The 25,247-nt window shown below is 36.8% G+C and overlaps 2 protein-coding genes across 2 annotated transcripts in view; both read left to right on the top strand.

The window, feature by feature from the left end:
* Positions 1–25,247, top strand: part of LOC136028546 (uncharacterized oxidoreductase YjmC-like) — a 584,142-nt gene that overhangs the window by 475,902 nt on the left and 82,993 nt on the right. The window lies entirely within an intron of this gene.
* LOC136028332 (uncharacterized) overlaps positions 1–25,247 on the top strand; it is a 60,297-nt gene that overhangs the window by 18,707 nt on the left and 16,343 nt on the right. Inside the window, exons 6-9 of the mRNA XM_065706113.1 lie at positions 893–1,033; positions 3,079–3,174; positions 15,415–15,510; positions 23,916–24,273. Coding sequence (XP_065562185.1) covers positions 893–1,033; positions 3,079–3,174; positions 15,415–15,510; positions 23,916–24,273 — 691 coding nt within the window. The remainder of the gene's footprint in view (positions 1–892; positions 1,034–3,078; positions 3,175–15,414; positions 15,511–23,915; positions 24,274–25,247) is intronic.

The raw sequence follows: 25,247 nt of genomic DNA, 5'->3' as shown, positions 1-25,247 counted from the left end.
CTCTGACTTGTGGAGGCCAGGGGGTATCCAACACCATATGTTGTGAGGTAGCCTTCCATCACCCATTTGCACCATGTGCCCCCAATACATCCATCGTCGCTTTCTAATGGCATCAAGGATAGGGGAATGATTTGTCATGGTATAAATCTCATCATTTCTTATTCTCTCAGCCCGATGTATATTCAGCATAGATCTTAGGCAGTTATTATCGAATGCCCGTAGTCGTTTTCCTAGTTGCGCAGTGATACTCCAGATTCCAACAGCATTTGCCACACGCCCAAGTTTATTTATATCGTGTTGTACAGCCTCTGATTCGTGAGCGAAGAGTGCAATATCGTCCGCAAAAACACCATCATGAAGGGCTCTTAGTTGGTTTAATGCTCAATTTATGCTTATTTAAGTAATTTGTCTGTATGAATTTTTTGTGCAATGTCGCACACTTTTCTTTTCTCATTCCCCTTAATAGACTCCCCTGTAGATTTCCTCTTTTGAAAGTCATCAAGAACATTTGAGTCAAGATCAGTGGCTGTCAGTGCAACATATTTCCTAATGATGGGTGGGGCCACACGAAACAATTTTCCGAAAAACTGTGAAAGGATACCAAATCAATACTAGGAGACTGATCGTGTTTCCACGCGGTGTTCATTTTTTGAACTGATGTGTTATTGAAACACTTTCCCTATTAACAAAAAATCAACTTCCCTTTTTCAATTGCTGAATCGAAATTCTACCAATTCAATGTCTGTCATAGCCAAGTCATGAAATTAAAGATTTTGAAAAGAGTAGTGCACAACTGTTATAGATTGAAAATAATTTCTTAACATCCATTTTGGAAGTTTCACAAAATTTCTCTCTGCCATTATTATTTGTTGTTTTTTCTACCTTTTTGCAGGAGACAAACAAGTGATAACCAAGCTAAATAATCATGTGCAGAGCAATGGCTTACCTAAACCGGAATATGTGTGTGTCAAAGACAGTCCTGAAATAAAGTGTATAGTGACATGCAAAATTGGTGAAGATCTTTCTGCTTCAGGTATTTTTTATTAACTTATTTTTAAAAGAAGTACGAATATTACCTTGTCGTGCCCCAGAAAACAGAGCATTTATTATGTTTCAATAATTTAGGAGGAAAATGATTCTAAAGTTTTCCAGGTCTGATCCTATCGAACCAAGGGTCCTAACAGATCGAGATAGGGCTCATTGAAAGTGGTGTCTAGCTCTCTTCTACAATTATCGGGAAAGGTTTATCTCTTGGCGAAGAAAGATCATAGATGTGTTACATTTTTTTTTCTTTTTTTTAGAAAACGTAAAGCACTTGGGCTGCCAGAGTGGTACAAGATTGGTTCTGGCATTAGCCCTATTAAGAACGTATTGTCAGTTTTCTAAAATCTCCGGGAAGAGCTCGGTACCAGTAGTACTTTTACCGGCTTAACAGAGTACTTTGACTAGTATAGCCTACTTGAGTGTACTTTTAATGAGGACACCTAACAGGTCGTCTTTGAATGAATTATTTTACCTCCCCCTCCCCCGCTATTTTCCCCTTACGTAGAGAATTAACATGATTGATGTACCAGGAACTCTCCACAAAATAACAATTCGGTGGAGGGCTGGCCCTTTTGGATGGCCCATAAGCTATCACCCTCCTAACTCCCTGGAGTTCCTGGGGATTCTCAAAGAAGAACAGAGTTAGGTGAGTTGTGTGGACTATTTTTATTTTTAGGATAGGGTGCTTCACTGCGCAATATTAATGACCCTGAATCTGGAATGCTCAACGGATATTTTTTTGACAACTTTCATTAATTATTTATTTCTGAATTTTTAATCTATGGCTATGTAGCACCCTTGGGGCCAAAATTGTTGTTCTACACAATTGTTTTTCAGGGGGAGTTTTTCAGGGGGGAGGTGCATGCCTGGCACCACCTACAAGATAATAACGTCCTGATAGTTTAAGTTCAGTAATAAAGCAAAATTTTATTGAATTTTATTTCCTTCTATTGAAAATATTTCTTTCCATCCACCCCAAATTTTATATTAGCAACATGATTTTGAAAAAATTCGATAAAGTATAGGTGGTTTTTATTTAATATTGATATTTTGCCCGATAAAGGGTAGCCACACTTTCATTTTTGGTAAATTTTTTTCTTTATTTTGATTCCAGTATTTAGTTTGATTCCTGCTTATTCTAGGTTTTTATTTCCTCCATATAAAAATAACATTTTTTTCAGTTGTGGTGTGATTAATTATTTTAGTTTCTGCCAATTTAGGTTTCATTTATTCATTCATAGCAGTTTCTGTTTGTCTTTGACTTATCTTGTTATACAAATTCAGTTCTACTTGCTTTAGGCTTTCATTTCACTGTTTCCTTTTTTTTCAAATAATTATCTGAAAATTTTAGTCATAAATACCATTTTACTAGGATAATGCCCTAATTGAGAATTATTTGGAATAAACCTATAGACATCATCATCACTCTGATCACCTGAATACCCAGGTTTCCGATTAGCATGCTTAGGTGTCACCAGAAAAAAGAAAATGAGTTTTATAAGGCATTTCTCGAGTTAGAGAACAGCACTTTGTCAAAGTCACTGATACTCACAATAAGTCGTTAGAATAGGCCTAAATAATCAATGACATTTATCTGAATTTGTTAACCATTTACATTTGTAAAAATTCAAAGATAAATAATTTGTTGTATCTCAAAGATAACTGCCCCTACTAACGAAATCTACACCACCTGAAACTGTTTTCTGACATATTTTTTTTTAGCATATGTCAGATTTTTGTCATCCTTTTTCATCCTTTTTACTGATTTTTCATCCATATCCTTCCATCACCTATTAACACAATCTACCTAACATCATATGGAGTTATTTCTCATTAAATAATGAATCCTTGATTCTTCTATATCTTTAATAGTATATACTGTTTGTCTGAATTTCTTTTCAGTCAATCCAAAGCAATTGGATTTCATTTTCAGTGCTCTTAATATTTTTAATTAAGAATTAAGTTCTTTATATTTATTATTTTTAATATATTTCTTTTTGCTTTGTTGTTTTTGCATGTTTGATATACTTTTAGGTTGTGCAAGTCGTAAGAAAGATGCAAAAAGGATTGCTGCAGCAGCAATGCTGGATAAGCTGAAGGACTCTCCACTTCTTTTCGCTTCTAGTACTGGTAGGTGAAGGGAATTTAAAATGCATTTCGAAATTAAATACCAGGTCAAATTTCAGCTTACACAACACTAATTAAAAACTGAAGTTACTGTGTCTGCGAGTAAGAAACATAGAAAATTAAAACAATTTATAACCTATGTTGATATATAGGTGAAGACAAGCTTTTTAATAGTTTTATCAAAATTATTTACTAAGGGTTAAATGACCAAAATTTCTCAAAATAAAAGACTAGATTGAAAAGAAAAAGAGGGGGATGGGTTATCTTATCATCTCGAGTCATCTAATCAGAAACAACTACAGAAATTCTTTCTTTCAACCTATGCATTTCCATCCCACTCCCAGGAGATATTTTGGTATTGCAGTTGGAATTTTCCATAAAGATTGAAAGCTTATAAAATTCTATCTTGTTTAAACGACGAATAACCCAAAATTTGCAAATAGTTACTATAGTCACGCTGGGAGATATATTATTTCTTTCTTCTTTTTGAAGAGCTTAAATAGAGCATCTCAGAGGAAATACATGGAATATTCTTCACGGTCCATTTTTTTAAGTAAAAATATAATCCTAATAATATTTAGATAATTAGATAAATAACTAGATAAATACCTATGGCTATCTTGATCATGGTGGGGGAAAAATGGATTTTTATTGATGAACCAGGAGATACTGGTATAACTTGGCTTATGAAGCCTTTTATCGCATTCTATGAAGGGAAAATTTTTGTTTCTGAAGATGATTGCCGACAGTGTTTACTAGTCAAACTCCAATGCAGCCGCAGTGTGCTATAGAAAATTGTCGTCTGGTGTAGGAGGGGGCTAGTTGCCCTCCAATCACTTTTGACTAGTAAAAAGGACGCTATCCCTTTAAATTTTCAATCAAATGAGCTCTTTGCGATGTTTCTACGACAACTACCGGCCATCTCAAAATTTCTATCAGTTGTATTCCGGGAAAATACCGAGGCTTAGGGGTGGGGGTATTCACCCTCCGACAAATCTTTATCTGAAAATAGGCACTAAAAATTCTGATTAGCAATTCAATAATACTCCTCCGAAGTTTATAAGATCACCCTTTCTGTATAAACCGTAAATGTCCTGTGAGGGTTTTCATCCTCCAACACATAGTTTCTGGATTTTTCAACTACGTTGAACAAAATGGCTATCTCAATTTTGATTGAACGTGTTTGGGGAAACGGTAGGCCTGAAAGAGAGGTTATTTGCCTACCAATCACTTTTGTCTATTAAAAATCCCACTAGCCCTCTCAATTTCCAATCGAATGAGCCCTTTATGAAGTTTGTACGACGTCTCCTTCGAAACGAAGTGTCCTGGTCTAAACCAAACCCCCCCCCCAAAAAAAAATACATTGTGCCAACATCGCTCTTTACTTAGGCAGCGCTATTGCGCTGCCTATGACAAGATGCTATTTTCTTTTTTTCTCTTTTCCCCAGTGAAGCCACTCATCAGTGTAAGTATCAGTGTAAACCAGAACCAAGATGTGATCATCATGGGTTTTTTTAACATTAATCTAGCCTTTCCTCTAAGAAATAGCTCAGTGGATCTTCTCACTATTATGTCAGGGCCTAATCTTTACCCTTCAGTTACAATTCCAACCAGAGTAACAGAAAGTACACACTCACTGATTGACAAAATTTTTTCTACATTACGTCCGGCGAAGGTATCAGTCATCACCAGCGACACATCTGATCATTTTCCTATACACACTGTCTTCAACACGGCGAGGATGCCAACTCCACTCGTAAGAACTAACCAGGGTCTACAAGTAATTAATCTTAAAGAGGAGAATCTTAAACTGTTAAATGATGAGTTAAAAAAAAGTTTCTTGGGACAGTGTCCTAGCAAATGAAGATGTGAACGAAGGTTTTGAAATTTTCCACAATGCGTTTGTAGCTGCATATAAAGCATGCTGTTTTAAAGAGAAACCAAGAAACCGTGGAAGAAAAAATACCCCAATATGTCCATGGGTTACCGAAAGCTTACTCATATGCATAAATAAGAAAAATAAGTTATGGGCAAATTACAGAAACCACCCAAACCGAGAAAACCTAGAGAGATATGAGACGTATAAGAAATGCCTTCATTCAGTTCTGAGGAAAGCAAAAATAATTTATGTGAATAATAAAATATCTGAAAGTGGGAAGGATGGACGAAAAGTCTGGAAGGTAATTAATTCGGTTTTGCGACCAAATGATAAGAAAGCAGAATTGCCGTCCAGACTTTTTGTCAACGGGGAGGCTGTTACGGAACCCACTCAGGTTGCAAAAGAACTCAGTACATTTTTTGCAAGGATAGGAGGAACTACATTTAATTCTGCGACAAGCCCCCACAAACCCTACAAGCATTACCTTGGCTCAGCATGCACCAAATCAATGGCAATAATTCCTGTGACATCAACTGAAGTATAGCTAATTTTGAAGACCTTGAAAGACACATCAGCATCTGGATTTGACCAGATACACACGAAAGCCCTGAAAGCAGTCCTCCCTTCTATCCTAGAGCCATTAACTTATTTGATAAACCTGTCTCTAAGAAGTGGTGTTTTTCCTTCGATACTAAAAAGAGCAAGAATAATCCCTCTGCATAAAGGTGGCCCTCATGACGATCCATCAAACTTCCGACCCATATCCATATTATCTGTTTTTTCAAAAGTTTTTGAAAAACCCTTACAAAGACTACTTTACCAGTTTCTCGAAAAAAAAGGATTTTTTAATAGTCGTCAGTTCGGCTTCAGACCTGGTCATTCAACAAAAGATGCTCTGACATCCTTAAGCTTATTCATCAACAGAGCACTTGACTCAGGTCTTCTGCCCACTGCTATATTGATTGACATCAAGAAAGCATTTGACAGCATGGATCATACAATCTTACTGGGAAAGCTGCAACATATTGGAGTGAGAGGGATAGCCCTTCAATGCTTTGAATCTTACCTTTAAAATAGGTGCATCTACATTGGTGACGACCCAAGAAACGACACTTCTGTGAAATTTGGTGTGCCTCAAGGATCAATCCTCGGTCCTCTTTTGTTTTTAGTCCATGTAAATGACCTAACTCGTATCCTTAATCCGAATCATGACGACCAAAAATGCTGTAACCTATGCTTTGATCAAACATCTGAGGACATTACTAACGAGCAAGATGAACTTATAGCATTCGCTGACGACACTACAATTACCTGCTGCGGACTTGATATGCCTTCACTCCAGCGGAAGCTTGAAAACATCATAGAAGAGACCTATCTGTGGATGGATGCCAACAAACTTGTCATCAATGTAGAAAAATCTTGCATCCTGCTATTTTCTAGGGTAGGAACCCTTCACCCAGAAATAACAGGAATTGTGACGTCTCGTGGAAAGGTTCAACGACCAGTAAATAGATGTGCAAAATATTTAGGAGTAATAGTAGATGAAAACCTTTCTTTCCTTCCTCACATCCATGCTGTAGAATTAAAGCTTTCAAGGAATCTGGATATCATGAAGAAATTGAAGCAAACATTCCCACGTAAAACCCTTACCCTTCTCTACAATGCACTCATTAGACCCCACTTACAGTATTGCGCAATGGTATGGCAATCAACATTCAAATCCCATCTGAAAAAACTGGATTCCATCCACAAGAATGCCTTGAAGATCATCAAACACACAGAAGATTATCCCTCGCTGAAATCGCTGTTTGAGCTTTCCTGCTTGGTTTTTGCTTTCAGATTTCTCTCTGGCTTGCTTCCACCACCTTTTAGGAATCTATTCCGTTTGGTATCCGAACAGTGTCTTCCAATTTCAAGACTATCTGCACAGATCCATATTCGAAATACTCCAACAGTGAGGTCAGATTTTTCGCCTGACATCGTCTGTGCTAAGGCTTACAATACCCTACCGCTTGAACTGAGAGATAGGAGCTCCCTTGGTTCTTTCAAAAAGAGAATAAAAAATTATCTTGTTTTGAATTAGTTTAATTTGAATAAAGAATCTAATTAGAAAAGTGATTTTAGCTATTATTGAGTTTTTTGTGGGGGTTGGAGTGGTTTGCTGCTGGATGAAGAGGTGGGGACTTGTAAGGATTTTTTTTGGGAGGGGCCATGGTTGCATCGAGAAGTGGAGGGAGAGCCATAGTGCGTATTTATTTTTGAGGTGATATGGGACTCAGCATGTAGTTTTTGCATAGAGAGGAGAGATTAAGTATGTTATGACTGTTATAATTTTTTTTAATAAACCCGAATGAACTGGACTGAACTGAAACTTTTAAGATTCCGTTGCTGAATTACCCTTAGTATTGTATTGTATCAGATTAACGGCGCTTCTTGACTACAAAGATCCCTGCGACGGCCCTGCAGTGCATTGCTGCAGCGTGATTCGATCTCTGGGTCCCGTATTACCAAGCTAAGGTCAAACCCACTGCGCCACCACAGGACAAGGTGAATTACCCTTAGTCCATAAATTACCCGTACTATTTGAATTACCGATAATCCGTGCATAGCAACCTTTGTTCTGCTCTAGGATGAATGAATGATAGACTATCTAAGAACTAACGAAATTACATCCCTTTTATACAAATAAAAAAAAATTAATTTTAGATTATGTAAAAAAAATTTTTAAATAAAGTAAGGAGCTACATTAAAACTTAAAACGAACAGGAATTACTCCGTATATGAAAGGGGCTTCTCCTCCTCAACGCCCCTCTCTTTACGCTAAAGTTTGACTATTTCTCTTAACTCTACTTTTAAAACAGTAAAAAACTTACGTAAAGAGTGGGGTGTTGAGGAGGAGAAGCCCCTTTCATAAACGGAGCAATTCCTGTTTGTTTTAAGTTTTAATGTCGCTCCTTACTTTCAGTTAAAAAAACTTGTTTTTTTTCTGTTTAATTTCTGAACGTTTTTGAATTAATGCATGTTTTCATTTTGGCTCTCCGCACATAAATAATTAAAACAGAATTTGCATATTAATTTTTTTCAGTTAAATGGCATTCTCATAGTTTTAATCGGAAGATTTTGAGAAAAAAGGAGCGGGGAAGGAGGCCTAAATGCCCTCCAAATTTTTCACTACTTAAAAAGGCAACTAGAACTTTTAATTTTTTACGAACATTTTCATTAGCAAAAAATATACTTACCTCACGAATTAACTTACGTAACGAACTTCTATATTTGTATGTTTATTATGCATATGAGAGGGTTCACCCCCTCGTTAATACCTCGCTCTTTACACTAAAACTTGAATTTTGTCCCAACTCTTTAAGAATGACCCCTGAAACAGAAAGGCCGTAAAATAAATAGTTAAAATGACTAAAATACTTTAGAGTAAAGAGCGAGGTATTACAAGGAGGTGAAACCCTCATATGCGTAAATTTCTGTATGTTTTAAGTTTTAATGCTGCTGCTAACTTTCAGTTGAAAAAATTTTTCATCTTTATTTTTGCATTGTTTTTTTTTAATAATATTAGAAAGTCCTGCGCCCCCTTCATTGAAATTCTTTTCCCCCATGACAAATTCTTCCATGAAAAGATCCTTCCATGTACCCCCCGCCCCCCTCAAACCAAAAAAATCCCACTGAAAACGTCTGTACACTTCCCAATAGCCATTAGTATTTGTAAACAACGGTCAAAGTTTGTAACTTGCAGCCCCTCCCACGGGCACTGTGGGGGAGTAAGTCGTCTCCAAAGACATAGTTATTAGATTTTTCGACTATGGTGAATAAAATGACTATCTCAGAGTTTTTATCCGTTGACTTTGGGGGGAAAAAGAGCGTGGGAGGGGGCCTAGGTGCCTTCCAATTTGTTGGTCACTTAAAAAGGCCAATAGAACTTTTAATTTATATTAGAATGAGCCCTCTTAGGATATTCTAAGACCACTGGGTCGATACGATCACTCCTGGAAAAAAAAAACAAATAAACACGCATCCGTGATCTGTCTTCTGGCAAAAAATGTTAAATTCCACATTTTTGTAGATAGGAGCTTGAAACTTCTACAATAGGGTTCTCTAATACGCTGAATCTGATGGTGTGATTTTCGTTAAGATTGTATTACTTTTAGGGGGTGTCAGCATTGAAATGTGTTTCCTTTGATGTAACTATTGGTATCAGAATTCCGTCTTTTAGAGTTTCGGTTACTATTGAACCGGGTCGCTCCTTACTATAGTTCGTTACCACGAACTGTTTGATTCTGAAAAAGGCATATGCCAGATTTACCTCTCACTCAGTCTATCTGTCTTTGCTTTTTTCGATTAGCCTTGGCTCTCAACTTTTTCGTCACAGTCCATAAACTAGATTTTATTTCATCATATTAGAAAAAATACCGCGTAATTCTGGTCTGTAACTAGATGATTTCTTATTTCTCTTCTATCCCTCTTCGAAACCACTAGTCTTTTAGAAGAATCTTCCAGGGAACACGTTTTAACTATCTCATCTAAGTATATCTTTTCTCTCTTTTCCTTTTACTTCTTTTTTTAAGATCCCGTTCCTGAACTAGGTTAAAAAAGCGTTGGATACTGGCTTTCGTGAACCAGAATATGTGTCTACTCAAAATCATGACATGTGTGTCCCAAAAATCCATGGAAAAATTGGTGGAAAACGACATGCAAAATTGGTGACGATATTTGTACTTCAGGTGTTATTTATGAACTTCTTTTTTTTAAGAATAAAGCCAACATTACCTTGTCTTACCTAATGAAAATTATAAGTAATTTTTGGAGGAAAGTGACACTACACTAAACACAGCTTTTGGTGAGAGTAAGTCTTTGGTGGAGTATGTCAATCTATTTCTTTTCATTTTTTTACAGTTATTTGAAGTCCTTTTTCCTTTTGGAGCTCTTATAAAATATGTCTTATTTGTGATACATAGAAAGAGTTTTTCTTCTACAGAGTCACATTACTGAATAATAAATAAGCAAATATAACAAAATGAATAATTCAACAAAATATATAGCTAAAAAAAATACTTCTTCAGAAAGAAGTAGTTGCCAAACTCATTCCATTGTCAAAAATTAGAAATTGATGCCGATTGTCCGTTCTTTTTAATTAATGTTAAAACCTGTTATACTGTGATTGCGGTTCGCAAAAGAGCTCTTTTTCACAAATTTTTTTTATTATCAAACAAAAATGTAGCTTCTTATGAAAAGTAAGTATACTGTTGAGTAACTTACTTTTTCTTTAAAACATTTTCTGATCAGATAATTGGTACAGGGGACTCTACTCAGGTAATATAGATAAAAATATCAAAATAAAATAACTTTTATCTTTTGGGCCAACCTTAGCTAACAGCATAACCAAAAACTTCACAATTTATAATTTTCAAACTAGACTAATTAGATAAATTGACTCCTCTTCTCCGCAAACACTTAAAGATAAACAGTCTTTTGATTCCCAAAGAAAACTACACTTTAATAGAAAAACCAAACTTTATTAGACTGCTCAACTTCATATTTTTATTGTCCCATTTTTGACGTATTTTATCCACATTTCTGTTTTTATTGTGCACATATTGTTGCAACAAATTAATTGACTGGATGTATAGGTCTTCTTATCATAAATGAAGTTCCCTTTTTTTCTTAATTTTCCCAGATAGCTTTTCGTAATCTTTTTTTTTATTATTATTATTTTGAAACTGTGAAGTTTTTAGGGCGATTTCCCATTTTATAATTTTCAAACTAGACTATTTAGATAAATTTGACTCCTCTTTTTTACACACAAAACTTAAAGATAAACAGTATTTAGATTCCCAAAGAAAACTACACCTTCATAGAAAAACCCATTTTTTATTAGACTGTCCGATTTCATATTTTTATTGCCCATTTTTGACGTATTTTAACCACATTTGTTTTTATTGTGCACATATTGTTACAACAAATTAATTGAATGCATGTATAGGTCTTCTTATCAAAAATGAAGTTCCCTATTGTTCTTAATTTTCCTTGATATATAGGTTTTCGTAATTTTTTTCTTCTTTTTTTTATTATTATTTGGAAACTTTGAAGTTTTTAGGTTGATTTCACATTTTATAATTTTCAAACCAGACTGTTTAGATAAATTTGACTCCTCTTTTTTACAAAAAAACTTAAAGATAAACAGTCTTTAGATTCCCAAAGAAAACTACACCTTCATAGAAAAACCCATTTTTTATTAGACTGTTCGATTTCATATTTTTATGGCACTTGGTATTAACCAACTGACATATAGCAATTGCAAATTCTGTCGGTCTGTCTGTCGGTCCCGGTTTGCTGCTTTAGGCACTTCCAGGTAAGCTAGGACGATGAAATTTGGCAAGCGTATCAGGGACCATACCAGATTAAATTATAAATAGTCTTTCTCCCGATTTGACTATCTGGGGGGAGTGGGGGCTGGTTAATTTTGAAAAAAATAGAAAAAATGAAGTATTTTTAACTTATGAGCGGGTGATGGGATGTTAATGAAATTTGATGTTTGTAATGATATTGTGTCTCAGAGCTCTTATTTTAAATTCCGACCGGATCTGATGACATTGAGGGGGGGGCCTAAAATCTTGGAAAACACTTAGAGTGGAGGGATCGATATGAAACTTGATGGGAAAAATAAGCACAAGTCCCAGATACATGATTGACATAATCGGAGTGGATCCGCTCCCTTTGTGGTAGGTGGGGAGGGGGGTAATTCTGAAAAATTAGAAAAATGAGGTATTTTTAACTTACGAACGGGCAATCGGATCTCAATGAAATTTGATGTTTAGAAGGATATTGTGTCTTAGAGCTCTTATTTTAAATCCCAACCGGATCTGGTGACATTAGGGGGGATTTGGGAGGGGAAACCTAAAACTTGGAAAACACTTAGAGTGGAGGGATCGGGATGAAACATGATGGGAAAAATAAACACAAGTCCTAGATACATGATTGACATAACCGGAACGGATCCAATCTCTTTGGGGTAGTTGGGGGAGGGTTTAATTCTGAAAAATTAGAAAAAATGAGGCATTTTTAACTTACGAACGGGTGATCGGATCTCAATGAAATTTGATGTTTAGAAGGGAATCGTGTCTCAAAGCTCTCATTTTAAATCCTGACCGGATCTGGTGACATTGGGGGAAGTTTGGGGTGGGGGAAACTAAAATCATGGAAAATGCTTAGATTGGAGGGATCGGGATGAAACTTGGTGGGAAAAATAAGCAGAGGTCTTACATATGTGATTTACATAATTGGAACGGAACCGCTCTATTCGGGGGGAAAGGGGGTTAATTCTGAAAAATAAGAAAAAATTACGTATTTTTAACTTACGAAGGGGTGATCGGATCTTCATGAAACTTCATATTTAGAAGGACCTCGTAACTCAGATCTCTTATTTTAAATCTCAACCGGATCAAACGTAATTGGGAGGTGGGGGCAGTTAGGGGGACTGGAAATCTTAGAAAATACTTAAAGCGATGAGATCGGGATGAAACTGGATGGGAAGAATAGAAACCTGTCTAAGATACGTGAATGACATAACCGGACCGGATCTGCTCTCTTTGGTGGAATTTGGGGGGGGATAATTTTCAAAATTGAGGTATTTGTAAATTACAAAAGGGTGACCAGATCTTAATGAAATTTGATATTTAGAAGGATCTTGTGCTTTAAAGTTCTAATTTTAAATTCCGACCAGATCCTGTGATATTGGGAGGAGTTGGAGGGGGAAACCGGAATTCTTGGAGAACGTGAAAATTGGGGTATTTTTATCTTACAAATAGATGATCGGATCTTAATGAAATTTGATTTTTAGAAGGAATTCATGTCTCAGAGCTCTTATTTCAAATCCCGACCAGATCTTTTGACATTGGGGTGAGTTGGAGGGGGAAATCTCGGAAAAACACTTGAAGTGGAGGAATCGGGATGAAGCTTGGTGGATGGAATAAACAAATGTCCTTGATACGTGATTGACAGAATCGTACTGGATTCGCTCTCTTTGGAGGAGTTGGGGGAAGGGGTTCAGTGATTTGGCGAGTTTGGTACTTCTGGACGTGCTAGGACGATGAAAATTGGTAGGCGTGTCAGGGAGCTGCACAATTTAACTTCAGAAAGTCGTTTTCCCAGATTTGACCATCTGGGGGGCTAAAGGGAGAGGGAAAATTAGAAAAAATTAGGTATTTATAACTTACGAATGGGTGATCGGATCTTAATGAATTTGATATTTAGAAGGACATCGTGACTCAGAGCTCTTATTTTAAATCCTGAACGGCATTAAGCCTCTTATTTTCCTTTTTAAATCAATATATTGATTCATAGAATTTTGTTAGAGCTCATACCATATGATCTCTCGGCTCTTAGCTCTTCTCGCCTCGTCACAAGTGCCATATGAGCTCTTAGCTCTTGTTATTGTCCCATTTTTGACGTATTTTAACCACATTTCTGTTTTTATTGTGCACATATTGTTGCAACAAACTAATTGACTGGATGTATAGGTCTTCTTATCATAAATGAAGTTCCCTTTTTTCTTAATTTTCCCAGATAGCTTTTCGTAATTTTTTTTTATTATTATTATTTTGAAACTGTGAAGTTTTTAGGGCGATTTCCCATTTTATAATTTTCAAACTAGACTATTTAGATAAATTTGACTCCTCTTTTTTACACACAAAACTTAAAGATAAACAGTATTTAGATTCCCAAAGAAAACTACAGCTTCTTAGAAAAACCCATTTTTTATTAGACTGTTCGATTTCATATTTTTATTGTCTCATTTTTGACGTATTATAACCACATTTCTGTTTTTATTGTGCACATATTGTTGCAACAAATTAATTGAATGCATGTATAGGCCTTCTTATCAAAAATAGAGTTCACTAATTTTCTCAATTTTCCCACATATATATGGCTGCTTAAGTTTTTACTTGTCCTATTCAAAGAATCTGATTTCATTTTCAGTTCTTTGTAGTTTGAAACCAAGTGTACCTCGATAAAAATTTTTAATACATTTTTCTTTTCTTAGTTCTTTTTTGATTTTCAATATCCTTAAAGTTGTGGAATTCATAAAAAAGATGCAAAATGGATAGCCGCAGTAGCAATTCTAGATAAAACTAAATATTCTCTAAGTAGTAATAGTATTCATAGCAATTTTGCCTGAAAAAGGGTAACCTCACATTTATCGGCCTCTTAGTTAGGTCGACTTCGCTATGATTCAGTTTAATTTCTGCTCTTTTTGGGTGGTTTCTTTCATTTATTGTAAGACCTTTTAGTTTTAAAAGTAATCATTGATTGTGTTTTCTGTCTGTTTAGGTATCAGCTATTCATTCATAGTAGTTTATGTTAGTTTTAAGCTTATATAACACTATTGCTGCTTTCTTTTGGCTTTAATTTCACCCATTATTTCTCTTTTGAAGTTTCTTTTTTCATACTACTATACAAAAATTTTAGTTGTCAATTATATTTTTCACAGTAAAATGTCTTAGTTTAGATTTATTGGGAATAAACGCATGGAAATAACCTCCCTCTAATTTCAATTCAATTCAATCATATATATTTAAACAAAAACACATAATTACATGTACATAATCTGCCAGGAAAGCACAAAAGTGCTTGACTAGGGTAGAAACTTAACTAAAGAATAATTAAACAATCAACAAACAGACACAACGAATTGACTGGATTTATCAAAAAAAGAGAAAAAGGGGGGGGGGACGAAGAGAAAGAAAAGAAAAAAAGACCAAAAAGAGGAGGACCGCACGATATTCAAATCTAAACAGTATTTCTGGAATGACCCTTCACTGCTCGCTTGAGCAGTGTTCACTGCCAACACTTCTTTGATAACCTGCTTACACAGGTTTCCGATTAATATGCTTGGATGTTGCCAGAAAATAATGAAGGAGTGACAGTGTTTCTTGACTTAGAAAACAGCACTGCGTCAAAACCATGGATACTCATCTTAAATTGTTTGAATAAAATTCTTTAACTGTGTTTGACCACCCTTTTCACGGGTTTAAAATTAAACAAAAACTCTCTGTTGCATCTCAAAGACAACCTATAAAGGAAATTTACACCGTCTTAAGTTGTTTGCTGCCATATGATTTTGGCTTATTTTTGCTGACTTTTCGGTCACATCCTTTAGTCTGCTATCAACATAAACACATGACACCATACCAAGTTCTTTTTCATTATATATTAAAATATTGATTTGTCCATATCTTAAAAATATTTACTATTTGTGTTGGTTCAAAACAATCAGAAAAACAAGATTTCATCTTCAGTGTAGTTGGTACTATATTTCTTTCCAATTTGTTCTTTTTGCTTGTCTAATATACTTTCAGGTTGTGCAAGACGTAAGAAAGATTCAAAAACGATTGCAGCAACAGCAATGCTGAATAAGCTTAAGAACTCACCAAGCCTTTTCATTTCTAGTACTGGTAGGTGAAAGGAGTTTAAACTGCATCTTCAAATTAAATATCAGCTCTAATATCAGCTTACACAACGGCCATTAAAAAATCTATAACTCATTTTGATGCTTGATAAGCTATATATTTGTTTTATTAAATAAGTTACTAAGGGTTAAATAAATAGGAATTCTTAAAATATAAGTATTTAAAAAACTAGAGTAAAAATTAAAGAGAAAAAGCATGTTTAATTTGAATAATGAAATGGAACAAAAGCACAAAAAAAAAACAATACTTTAAATAATAGAAAAACTCCCAATGTCTTGGCTCCAAATCCGTGAGTCTTTTTCAACGGAAAAAATTTAAGGACAGAGAAATAATGTTTTTCAAATAAAAACATCTATAAGAAACAAAACTAACACGCAAGAGAAAAAAAAGAACAAAACAACCAAAAATCATTTGAACTTCGAGTCATTTGAGTAAATTTTTTAATTTAAAAAAAAAATTAAAAATTACCATTTAAAATGGTTTAGGCTATTCATTTGTCCTCTAAACATCTTCTGTAAAATTGCTCATTGCAGTTACTATTCTATATTTAGCTATATTCCTTTGGTAATGTTGCATGCGTCATGTATACTAAAAACAATACGATACCTCCTGGGGGGGGGGGGTGATGTAATCATTTCTCTTGACCTTTGCTCATAGATATTTCGTCACTCAAGTGATCTTTTTGTCAAAATTAAGGTTCTTAACGAATTTCCTCATATACCCTCATATAGATCGGCATATACCCTCATATACCTATCGTATACCTCATAATTTCCTCATATAGATCGTTTTCTCTGCTAGAAAATTGCAGGCTGCTAATTTTCCAAAAAAGGTGCAGCTGTTTTTGAGAAAAAATACATGAATGCATACGAAATTATTGCTCATTTAAAGGAATAAGATATCTTATCAGAGAAAAATTCATTAGGAGCCTTAATAAGTGATATTATATTATGAGCAGATTTCAAGAGCTAAAATAAAAGTCACATTTGCCTCAAGAGTGGTTGTATCGTTTTTATGGCACTTGCCCGTCGGCCACGTACCATATAGCGATCATTATTTCTGTCCGTCTATCGGTCGGTCTGCTTGTCCTGGTTTTGCTAGTTCGGGCACTTCCAGATAAGCTAGGACGATGAAAGTGGGCAGGCGAATCAGGGACCAGACCAAATTAAATTAGAAATAGTCTCTTCCCCGATTTGACCATCTGGGAGGGGGGAGTGGAGGGACAATTAATTCGAAAAAATTAGAAAAATCATTTAAAAAATGCCTCCTTGAATATCGCAGTTAAAAAGCCTACATATCGCAGTGGATATGGTGTTAGTTTTCTATGTCGAAGGTCGCAGGCTCAATTTCTGACCAAGGCATATCTTATAAGTTTTTTTCTGGCTATGCCATTTTTAGCATTAATTTTTAGTTTAATTCAAAACCTTTTTTAAAGTGTCTGGCTTTGACTAACAATTTCACCAAAAATATCAGACTGGATCACTTTTTATGGTGATTAAAATCTAATGAAAGACGGCTCAAACACAAGGTGCTTTTAAATTGAAAGTGAAGTATGTTTATAGTATTTTAGGACTTTAGGTTACAGAACTAGGCTTGAGGAAGGCGTAGTTCACCTCTTATACGGAATGATGTTTGTTCCTTTTAATTTTTATTGTTGCTCCATACTTTCAGCTAATATTTTTTTATTATGGAACAACTCAACTAAAAAAAAAATTCTCAAAACCAATTTGATGTTTTAAAGTTGGTATATTTACCTTTCCCGTCGAGGATCACAGAGATTTTGAGACTGCCTAAGTCCGTGTCCCAGTCCAAATTTATAAATTTCGTGAAGCTCAGCATTTAATGAAAAAGACACCTTCAAATAAGAAAAAAAATTAGGCAAAACAGGAATCCGTATAATGGAGGAAAGGTACGAAACAAAATGGTCAAACCTCGGAGAAATTGCAACATTTTTTTTTTTTTTTTTTTTTACACCAAAATGTTCAGAAAAATCAGTTTAATCACGCAAAAAAATCCCCCTGAATCCCCTTGCACAAGTATCGCAGTTTCGCCCTTAAGGGGGAAAAATGAGGAGGAAAATCCGACTTTTGTGTTTATAAATGTTTTTGAGTTTAAATAGTCGTTTCCTATCATATCAAGTATGCCGACTCCAAATCTGAATTCTGATTTTCCTTTTTGTCCGTACCCTTCCACCCTTAAAGGGTGGGGGGGGGGGGGCAAAACTCGAAATTAAGAGGCTATTGCATTATTTGGCCGTTTATTGGAATCAATGGCGGTGAATTTGAAATTGAAGTTAAAAACTTGATTTTATGTGGTCAAGTACGTCATCTTACCTATATCGGCTGTGAAAGTTGACCTACGTGAACTAATTGTTTTAATCATTTGTCGGTTGATTCACCATTTCCTATCAAGCTAGGAATAGCACCTTAGAATATGAGTCTCGAACAGTCTAATTTCAAACCAGCATTCTAGACTCCCCCTCAAGTTTGCGGTCTCTATTCCTTAGTGTCATTCTTTAAGTGATCTAATCAGTGGAGCCATCTACCATCGTACTCGCTAGATGATTGGCGTGTTCAAGACTATGTACAAGGTTTGCGCCGTTTTATTTACTTCCGTAAAGAAAACACAAAATAATAAACTGGGATCCGCGAGCGTTGATTAGAAGTGTTTAGTGAGATAGTGTTTAAGATTATGCTTCTGATTTTGGAAAAGAGCGGATATTCATTTCTGCTTTTCAACTTCATTTGTGCAATGCCATCTACTGTGTATCATTGAAGCTGAATTTGTTCTTCTAGGTGGCGATGGGTTGAATTCCGATTGGATTGTGCCTGGATTTACTGAACAAACAAGTTGTATGAAATAATCAGTCTCTTTTTCTTCTAGAGCCGTCAATGAAGAGAACAGTGTCTGCCCGATATGCCAAAGCAGCATTAAAACCGGTGCAAACACTGCCATATTATCCGAGAAAGGAGCTGATGCCGTGAATAACACAAGCAAAGAAAAAGGTAGTAGCATAGCTCTGATGACTGGAAATGAAGTCCACACCGCGTGTCGTCGTAATTTCTGTGATAGACGTCGGATCGACCGAGAAAAGAACGCTCAAAGGAAACTTGAGCAGAAAGAGCCGGTTGCAGCCCTCCCCCCCCGACCAGATCTTCAGCTCCACGCTTTGATTTTTCGAAGAACTGCCTATTCTGTGGTCAAGCAGTGAAATTATGCAAGATCACAAGTCGTGAATTCGCTGAAGCTTATGCAGTACGGACTCATAGCTTCTACTGCTCGATTAATGAAATGTGTAAGAGCAGGAACAGTCAGTGGGCCATGACAGTGCTTGGTCGGATAAATTCAAAGACTACTGACCTTCATGCAGATGATGTCGTTTATCATCAAATATGCTTAGTGAACTTCAGGACAGGAAAAGAGATTCCACAAAAATTTTGTGGTCAAGAAGAAGTGAGTGACGTGCCTCCACCAAAGAAACGGAAGGGAAGACCGTGCGATAGTGCAAGGAAAGCCGCTCTCGAAGAAGCGCCTCGGTGCTATGCCAACAGTGAAGAACCTGTACCTCTGACGATCATTTTAAAAAAGATGACTCATATTCTCTCTGAAACTGACTGTGATAGTTTGGCCTACAGCTTTCGTCAAGCCAAGGATTTGCTAGTCAGTGAGTATGGCGAACAAGTCGTTGTGTCCGATTCAAATGGGAAAGAGACACTCGTAACATTTAGAGATACGGTTGACACGATATTACGAGAATTTCACCAAGAGGAAAAAACAGTTAGTGAAAACGGAGAATATCGTCAGTAGAATATCGTAACGAGATATCGTCAGTAGGGAAGTGTTTGAACTTCGTGTGCCCATCTCTTTGTCTACTGCTTTCATCAATATCTTCTATCGGATAGGCTATAATGCAGGCATGCAGACCATGTGGTTTAATGTCTCCTGTACAAATAGGACTGGCTTCGCAGCTGCATCACCATTTCTCATCCCGATTTTTAATTGACACACTGCATAATCTTGGCTTCTGCTCTTCGTACTCAGAGGTAAAAAAATTCGAGATATGTGCAGCAGTAAATCAAACATTGTTGGAAGAGTCCAAAGAGAAAGCACATTTTTTTCAGTATGTAGGAGACAACGTCGATCATGATATTGCTACTATCGACGGCCTGAGTACCTTTCATGGAATAGGACTTATTGAAGTGTCTACACCTGAGTTGCCGGAAACGGAGCTTTCAGTGCCAAGAAAAGAAGTAAGTGGGGATGAGATGAAGTCAATCGACACCGTGCCGTTCTACACCTACCAAAAACCTGCCAGGTTGCAACCAAGAACTTCTGTTTGCTTGACAAACAGTGGTGACACTCATGACAATGAATGGAAAGGTGAAACGCTCTGGCGCATCCTGAATGGCATCCATATGTGAGCTGGTCGGCCTTTATGTGGTCCATACATCAAAAGCTACCTCATCCGGGAAAGTCGAATATTCGTTTTTTTGCCAATGATTAACCACAACCCAAGCGACATCTCCTGTATTTACTCTACACTTATGCATGCTAATGAGCGCGCTATTCGATCTGGAAAAACTCTAGTCATTACCTTTGACCAACCACTTTACTGGTAGGCGAAGTGTATCGTCGATGCAGAGCTTGCCACAAGTGCTTTAAGAAACGCTATTGTTGTTCTAGGTGGATTTCATACACATATGAGTTTCCTAGGAGCCATTGGCTTCTTTATGGCTGACTCGGGACTTTCGGAAATCCTAAGTCAAGTATACGTGCCTAACACTGTGCGTAGTATGTTACAAGGCAAGGCTGTCTCTCGTGCTGTGCGAGGCCATGGTCTGTTAGAGGTAACCCTTTATGCGAACCTTTTATCATCAGAACGTGATAGCAGAGCGTTTGATGGCAATGACATGCTACCAGAACCCCTTGAAAAGGCAAAACAGGCGTACGAGTCGCTCCTTGAAGGAGATAACATCGATGAAGCGCAGGTGTCGGAAGCAGCAGAGCTTATCTAGGAGATAGTTCAAAGTGCAAAAGAACGATTATCTGAGTCCAGAACTCCTTGTCTTTGGTTTCAGTATCTGGACCTACTTGGAATCCTGGGAAAGAACCTGAGAGCTGAACAAAGTGGCAGCCTTGAGCTTTATCTACAGTCGTTGTTGGAAATGCCTCCTTACTTTGCTGCTTCCGGACACAATCTTTACACGAAGTCTACTTGGATGTTCGTGCAGTCCATGTTTCAGTTGAGGAAAGACAACCCAGAGCAGTACAGAACGTTACGGGAGTACCTGTTCTTCCGAAGAACTGACAAATACTGGGTGGCACTTTCTCCTGATTTGGTGATCAAACTGAAGTTAATGAGAAATATGAAAACGAGTGGCTGTCTGACGAGAGGTAGAGGCTTGACTGAATTGCAGCGGACAATTTGGACATCTACTATGCCTACTTTGGTTCTCGTTAACGAACGCATGCAGAAATTGACTGGCCTCGCGGAGTTGGCTGTTGTAAATCCCGCAGAAGCGATATCTTCGAGGGGAGCTAGAGATCTGGCGGACATCGAAAAGATAGCTCCGATACATTGAGCCCCTAGAACCCTTTAGACAGGATTCAGAGCTGTTGAGCGCGGTTACTGGTCTCCGCGCTTCATTATCTGTAAAGGCAGGCGAAGCCAAATCTGTAGGAGAAACCATTCTGAAGGATATGGAAGCGAAAGACACTGACAAATATGTTTTCAGGAGAAAGAAGAAAGCTGTAACTATTGCTGAGAGGTCATCCGTGGTGATAGATAGCGAGAGGGTAATTGTTGACCCAGCTCTAATCTTCCAACGTCTTGCTGCAGTGGTAAGCACCAGTGGTTCTGACTTGAACGAGGATCTGTCGTTCGAGCTCTGTAGTTTTCCACCATCGCTCTTTAGTTTGTTCGAGGTGATGAGGACAGCCGACAAAGCCTCTCTAACAAATGCACTGATGAAAACTGAGGGGCTTGATGGTCCAGTGACATTGCCAACCTTCCAGAGAGTCTTGGACGGTGCCTGGCTAGTCCACAAAATCTCCTGGACTGCCGGATCCACGTACTCTGAGGTGGCAGGATCTTACGTAGATTATGTCACAAGACATTTCGTTACTCTTACACTGATACAACAACGACGAAAAACTACACACAACTGAATAGAACCAAAGGCTTGTCGTGTCCAACAATTCAATTCTCTCCTAACATGAAGATTGTCAAAAGTAAGGAAAAATTTCTGAGAAATCACAAAACAAACAATGCTTCATCAACCTACTTGCTGAGAGCTGGCGAACTCAGGATGCAAAGTTCTACGCGCTCAGGATGATGCCACTGCAGTCAGTTGCGCTGAAACTTTGTCGACCACTTTGATTGGGAATGATACCGACCTATTAGTCCTTCTGCTGTACCATGCCCAGCTTTATGCATGTGATATGTTTATGCAGACATAGACACATGAAAATAACCGACGAAAGTACGACATAAAAAGGATCAAGAACAAACTAGGAACCGAAGCAGCAGAAAATCTACTTGTTTGCCACGCAATGTCTGGCTGCGATACAACATCTAGACTTCATGGCTTAATGAAGTTGCAAGACACGTCCGATTAGCTAAAGCCCGAAGAGTTGGGTTGGCGCCTCTCTTCGTCACGGAATATGTATCTTCCCATAATGACGGATGCTTCACCAGCACCGGAGAAGCTGCTGAAGATGGTGCGGTGCCAGTGCACCAGCGGGTGCGAGTCACTCAGATGCAGCTGTCGTCGGAACGGTTTGCACTGCAGTTTTGCCTGCGGGAGTGTAAAGGGGCGTTGTGTGCTTACGCTGCAGCAAGACAGGATGCGGATGATATCGAAGACGAGCAGGAAGAAGAATTAGCTATAGGTTGTGCTTTAAAATCAAAATGTTCTTGTGATTAATTTACCTGACTTCTTAACGTCCCTTTTTATAACTGATTGATTTGAAGTTATGATCTCGATTAAAGAAGTGGTTTTTCAAGATGTTATAGTTAGCAACCCTTCATATTACAGGCCCCTTAGAGGTGAAAATGAGGTAAATAGTTAAAAAAAAAGCCTGCTTTTTGACCTCACATCTGGCAATACGGTATTTTATTTGAATTAAAATGATCCTTTAGCCCCAGGCATCCGGTAAATAATGATCTACGTACTTTACCCCCCCCCCCCCCGTTCTGTGAAGGTGAAAATTGATACCGGGGTATGAAAAACTTGATTTATGACTTCAGATTCGAATTCGTCATGCTTGATTTGATAGAAAACGACCCCTTAAACCCAAAAATACGTCCAAATAGAAATTTCGATTTTCCCTCCTTTAAGGGGGGGGGATTTTGGGTAGTTAGGCAAGGGGGATTCGGGGGGATTTTTTGAGTGATTGAGCTGATTTTTCTGAACATTTTGGTGTAAAAAAAAATTCTGTTGCAATTTCCCCGAGGTCAAAACTTATTTTTCCTCCACTAGTAGTCTTGAGCAAAAAAGTGATTCATAGAAACTTATTTTATTCCAACCCTCTGCCTGACTTAAATACTAACAAAAGTATTTAAGAAGTATTTTGAAACACTAGGAAAACATATACTAAGAGGCATTTTTAATACTTTAACAAGTATCTAAATTACGTTGCACCAATGTCTCGAAACTATTTTTAAATAAATAGTTCAAGGCTATAGTTTAGTCACATCCATAAGACTTGTCAAAAAAACAAACATGATTCACATTTTATGTCTAACTGTTTAACGCACGAATTAAAAATTCTAATATTATTTCGCATTTTTATCAAATGAGAATATTTAAAAGTAATAATTGGTACCAGTTTTCGCTATTTTAGAAAATGGAAGGTATTGTCATTAAAAGCAAATCATGTGTCTTGGACAGGCTCGATGTTAAGAAATTTGTAACACTGAAAGATTGCAAAATCCATCAATAAGCTTCATTACAAATTCCCTAATTCACAGTTCTTATATAGTAATTCAAAGCAATTAATTTTGTCAGAGCCCCTTTTGTATTTAAATACTTAGAAAAGTATTTAAAAATATTCCGAAATACTTTAAAAAACCATATGCTCAGAGACATTTGTGCAAATTTCGTGACAACAATGACTCGAGACTTCGTAAATAAATAAATTGAAGACTATACTTGAGTCTTGCATTACAACTATGGTTATAGTTTTAAGTCGAAATATGAAATAGGGGGGGGGGTGTTGAGTTTGAACGAGTGTTCAAATCCATGACACTGCCCTAAAAAACAAATATGATTTATCTTCAATGTCTAACTCTGTTGAAGGAACAAATTGAAGGTTCTAATATTACGCCACATTTTTTTTTAAAGTGAGAATATTAAAGTAATGATTTCTCACTGTTTTTACTGTTTTAGAAAATGGAAGATATTGCCACCAAAAGCACTTTGTACGTCAGGGACAATCTCAATGTCTGAGAACTTGTAACAAACTGAAAGATTGCAAGATCCATCAATGTGACCTTCTTTGCGAATTTCCTCACTATTCCCACAATTGTAATGAGGAGGTAGTAAGGAAGCTATCATGTGGCCATGAGATAAACGTATCCTGTGGGCAAACTACTTCTACAGAGCGTTGCAATGCCAAAGTCAAGACCACTTTTAAGTGTGGCCATGAGGGAGTTGGAAACTGTAGCCTAGCTTCAACAATGAACTGTGGTAGTAGGATTAAAATAAAGCTTGCTTGCGGTCATTCTATGGCATACACCTGTAAAGGGTAAGCTGGTTACTCATCTTCTCTATTTTTTGTTTTGCAAGCTATATAAAAAGTATTTCAAAGATCATTATAACCAATCTATCAACTACTATCTGGCACCTGTCACGTGTCGCTGTGGGCACGGCGCGTCACAGCACCACGTAGAGTGTCAGCTTGTCTCCACTAGTTCCCCAACCCCCTAACACCCCAACCCCTTTTTTGAGTTTTCTATTTATTCATTTTTTAGTTTTTTTTTCAGTTTTTTTCTTTTTTTAATTTTTTTTTCAATTTAGTTTTTGTTTTTTGTTTTTTTTTATTTTTTTTTTTTAGTTTTGTTCTTTTTTTAGTTTTTTTCTTAGGTTTTTTTTAGTTTTTTTTCTTCTTTAGTTTTTTTTTGTTTTTATAGTTTTTTTTGTTTTTTTTTAGTTTTTCCGTTTTTTTTCTTTTTATTTTCTTTTGTTTAGTTTTTTTGTTTTTTAGTTGTTTTTTTAGTTTTTTTCTTTTTTTTCTTTTTAATTTTTTTGCTAGTTTCTTATAGCACTTGGTATTAACCAAGTGACATATAGCAATCGCAAATACTGTCGGTCTGTCGGTCTGTCAGTCTGTCAGTCCCAGTTTTGCTGCTTTAGGCATTTCCAGGGCGGCTAGGACGATGAAATTTGGCGGGCGCATCAGGGACCAAGCCAGACTAAATTAGAAATAGTCGTTTTCCCGATTTGACCATCTGAGGGGGGAAGTGGGGGCCGGTTAATTTGGAAAAAATAGAAAAAATGAAGTATTTTTAACTTACGAACGTTTGATCAGATCTTAATGAAATTTGATGTTTGGAAGGATATCGTGCCTCAGAGCTATTATTTCAAATCCCGACCAGATCTGGTGACTTTGGTGGGGGCGTTGGGAGGGGGAAACCTAAAATCTTGGAAAACACTTAGAGTGAAGGGATCGGGATGAAACTTGGTTGGTAAAAATAAGCACAAGCCCTAGATAAATGATTG

Source organism: Artemia franciscana, chromosome 6 (assembly GCF_032884065.1).
Source record: "Artemia franciscana chromosome 6, ASM3288406v1, whole genome shotgun sequence".
Lineage (NCBI taxonomy): Eukaryota > Metazoa > Arthropoda > Branchiopoda > Anostraca > Artemiidae > Artemia > Artemia franciscana.
The sequence above is the reverse complement of the archived record's forward strand: the minus strand, read 5'-3'. Positions and strand labels throughout refer to the sequence as shown.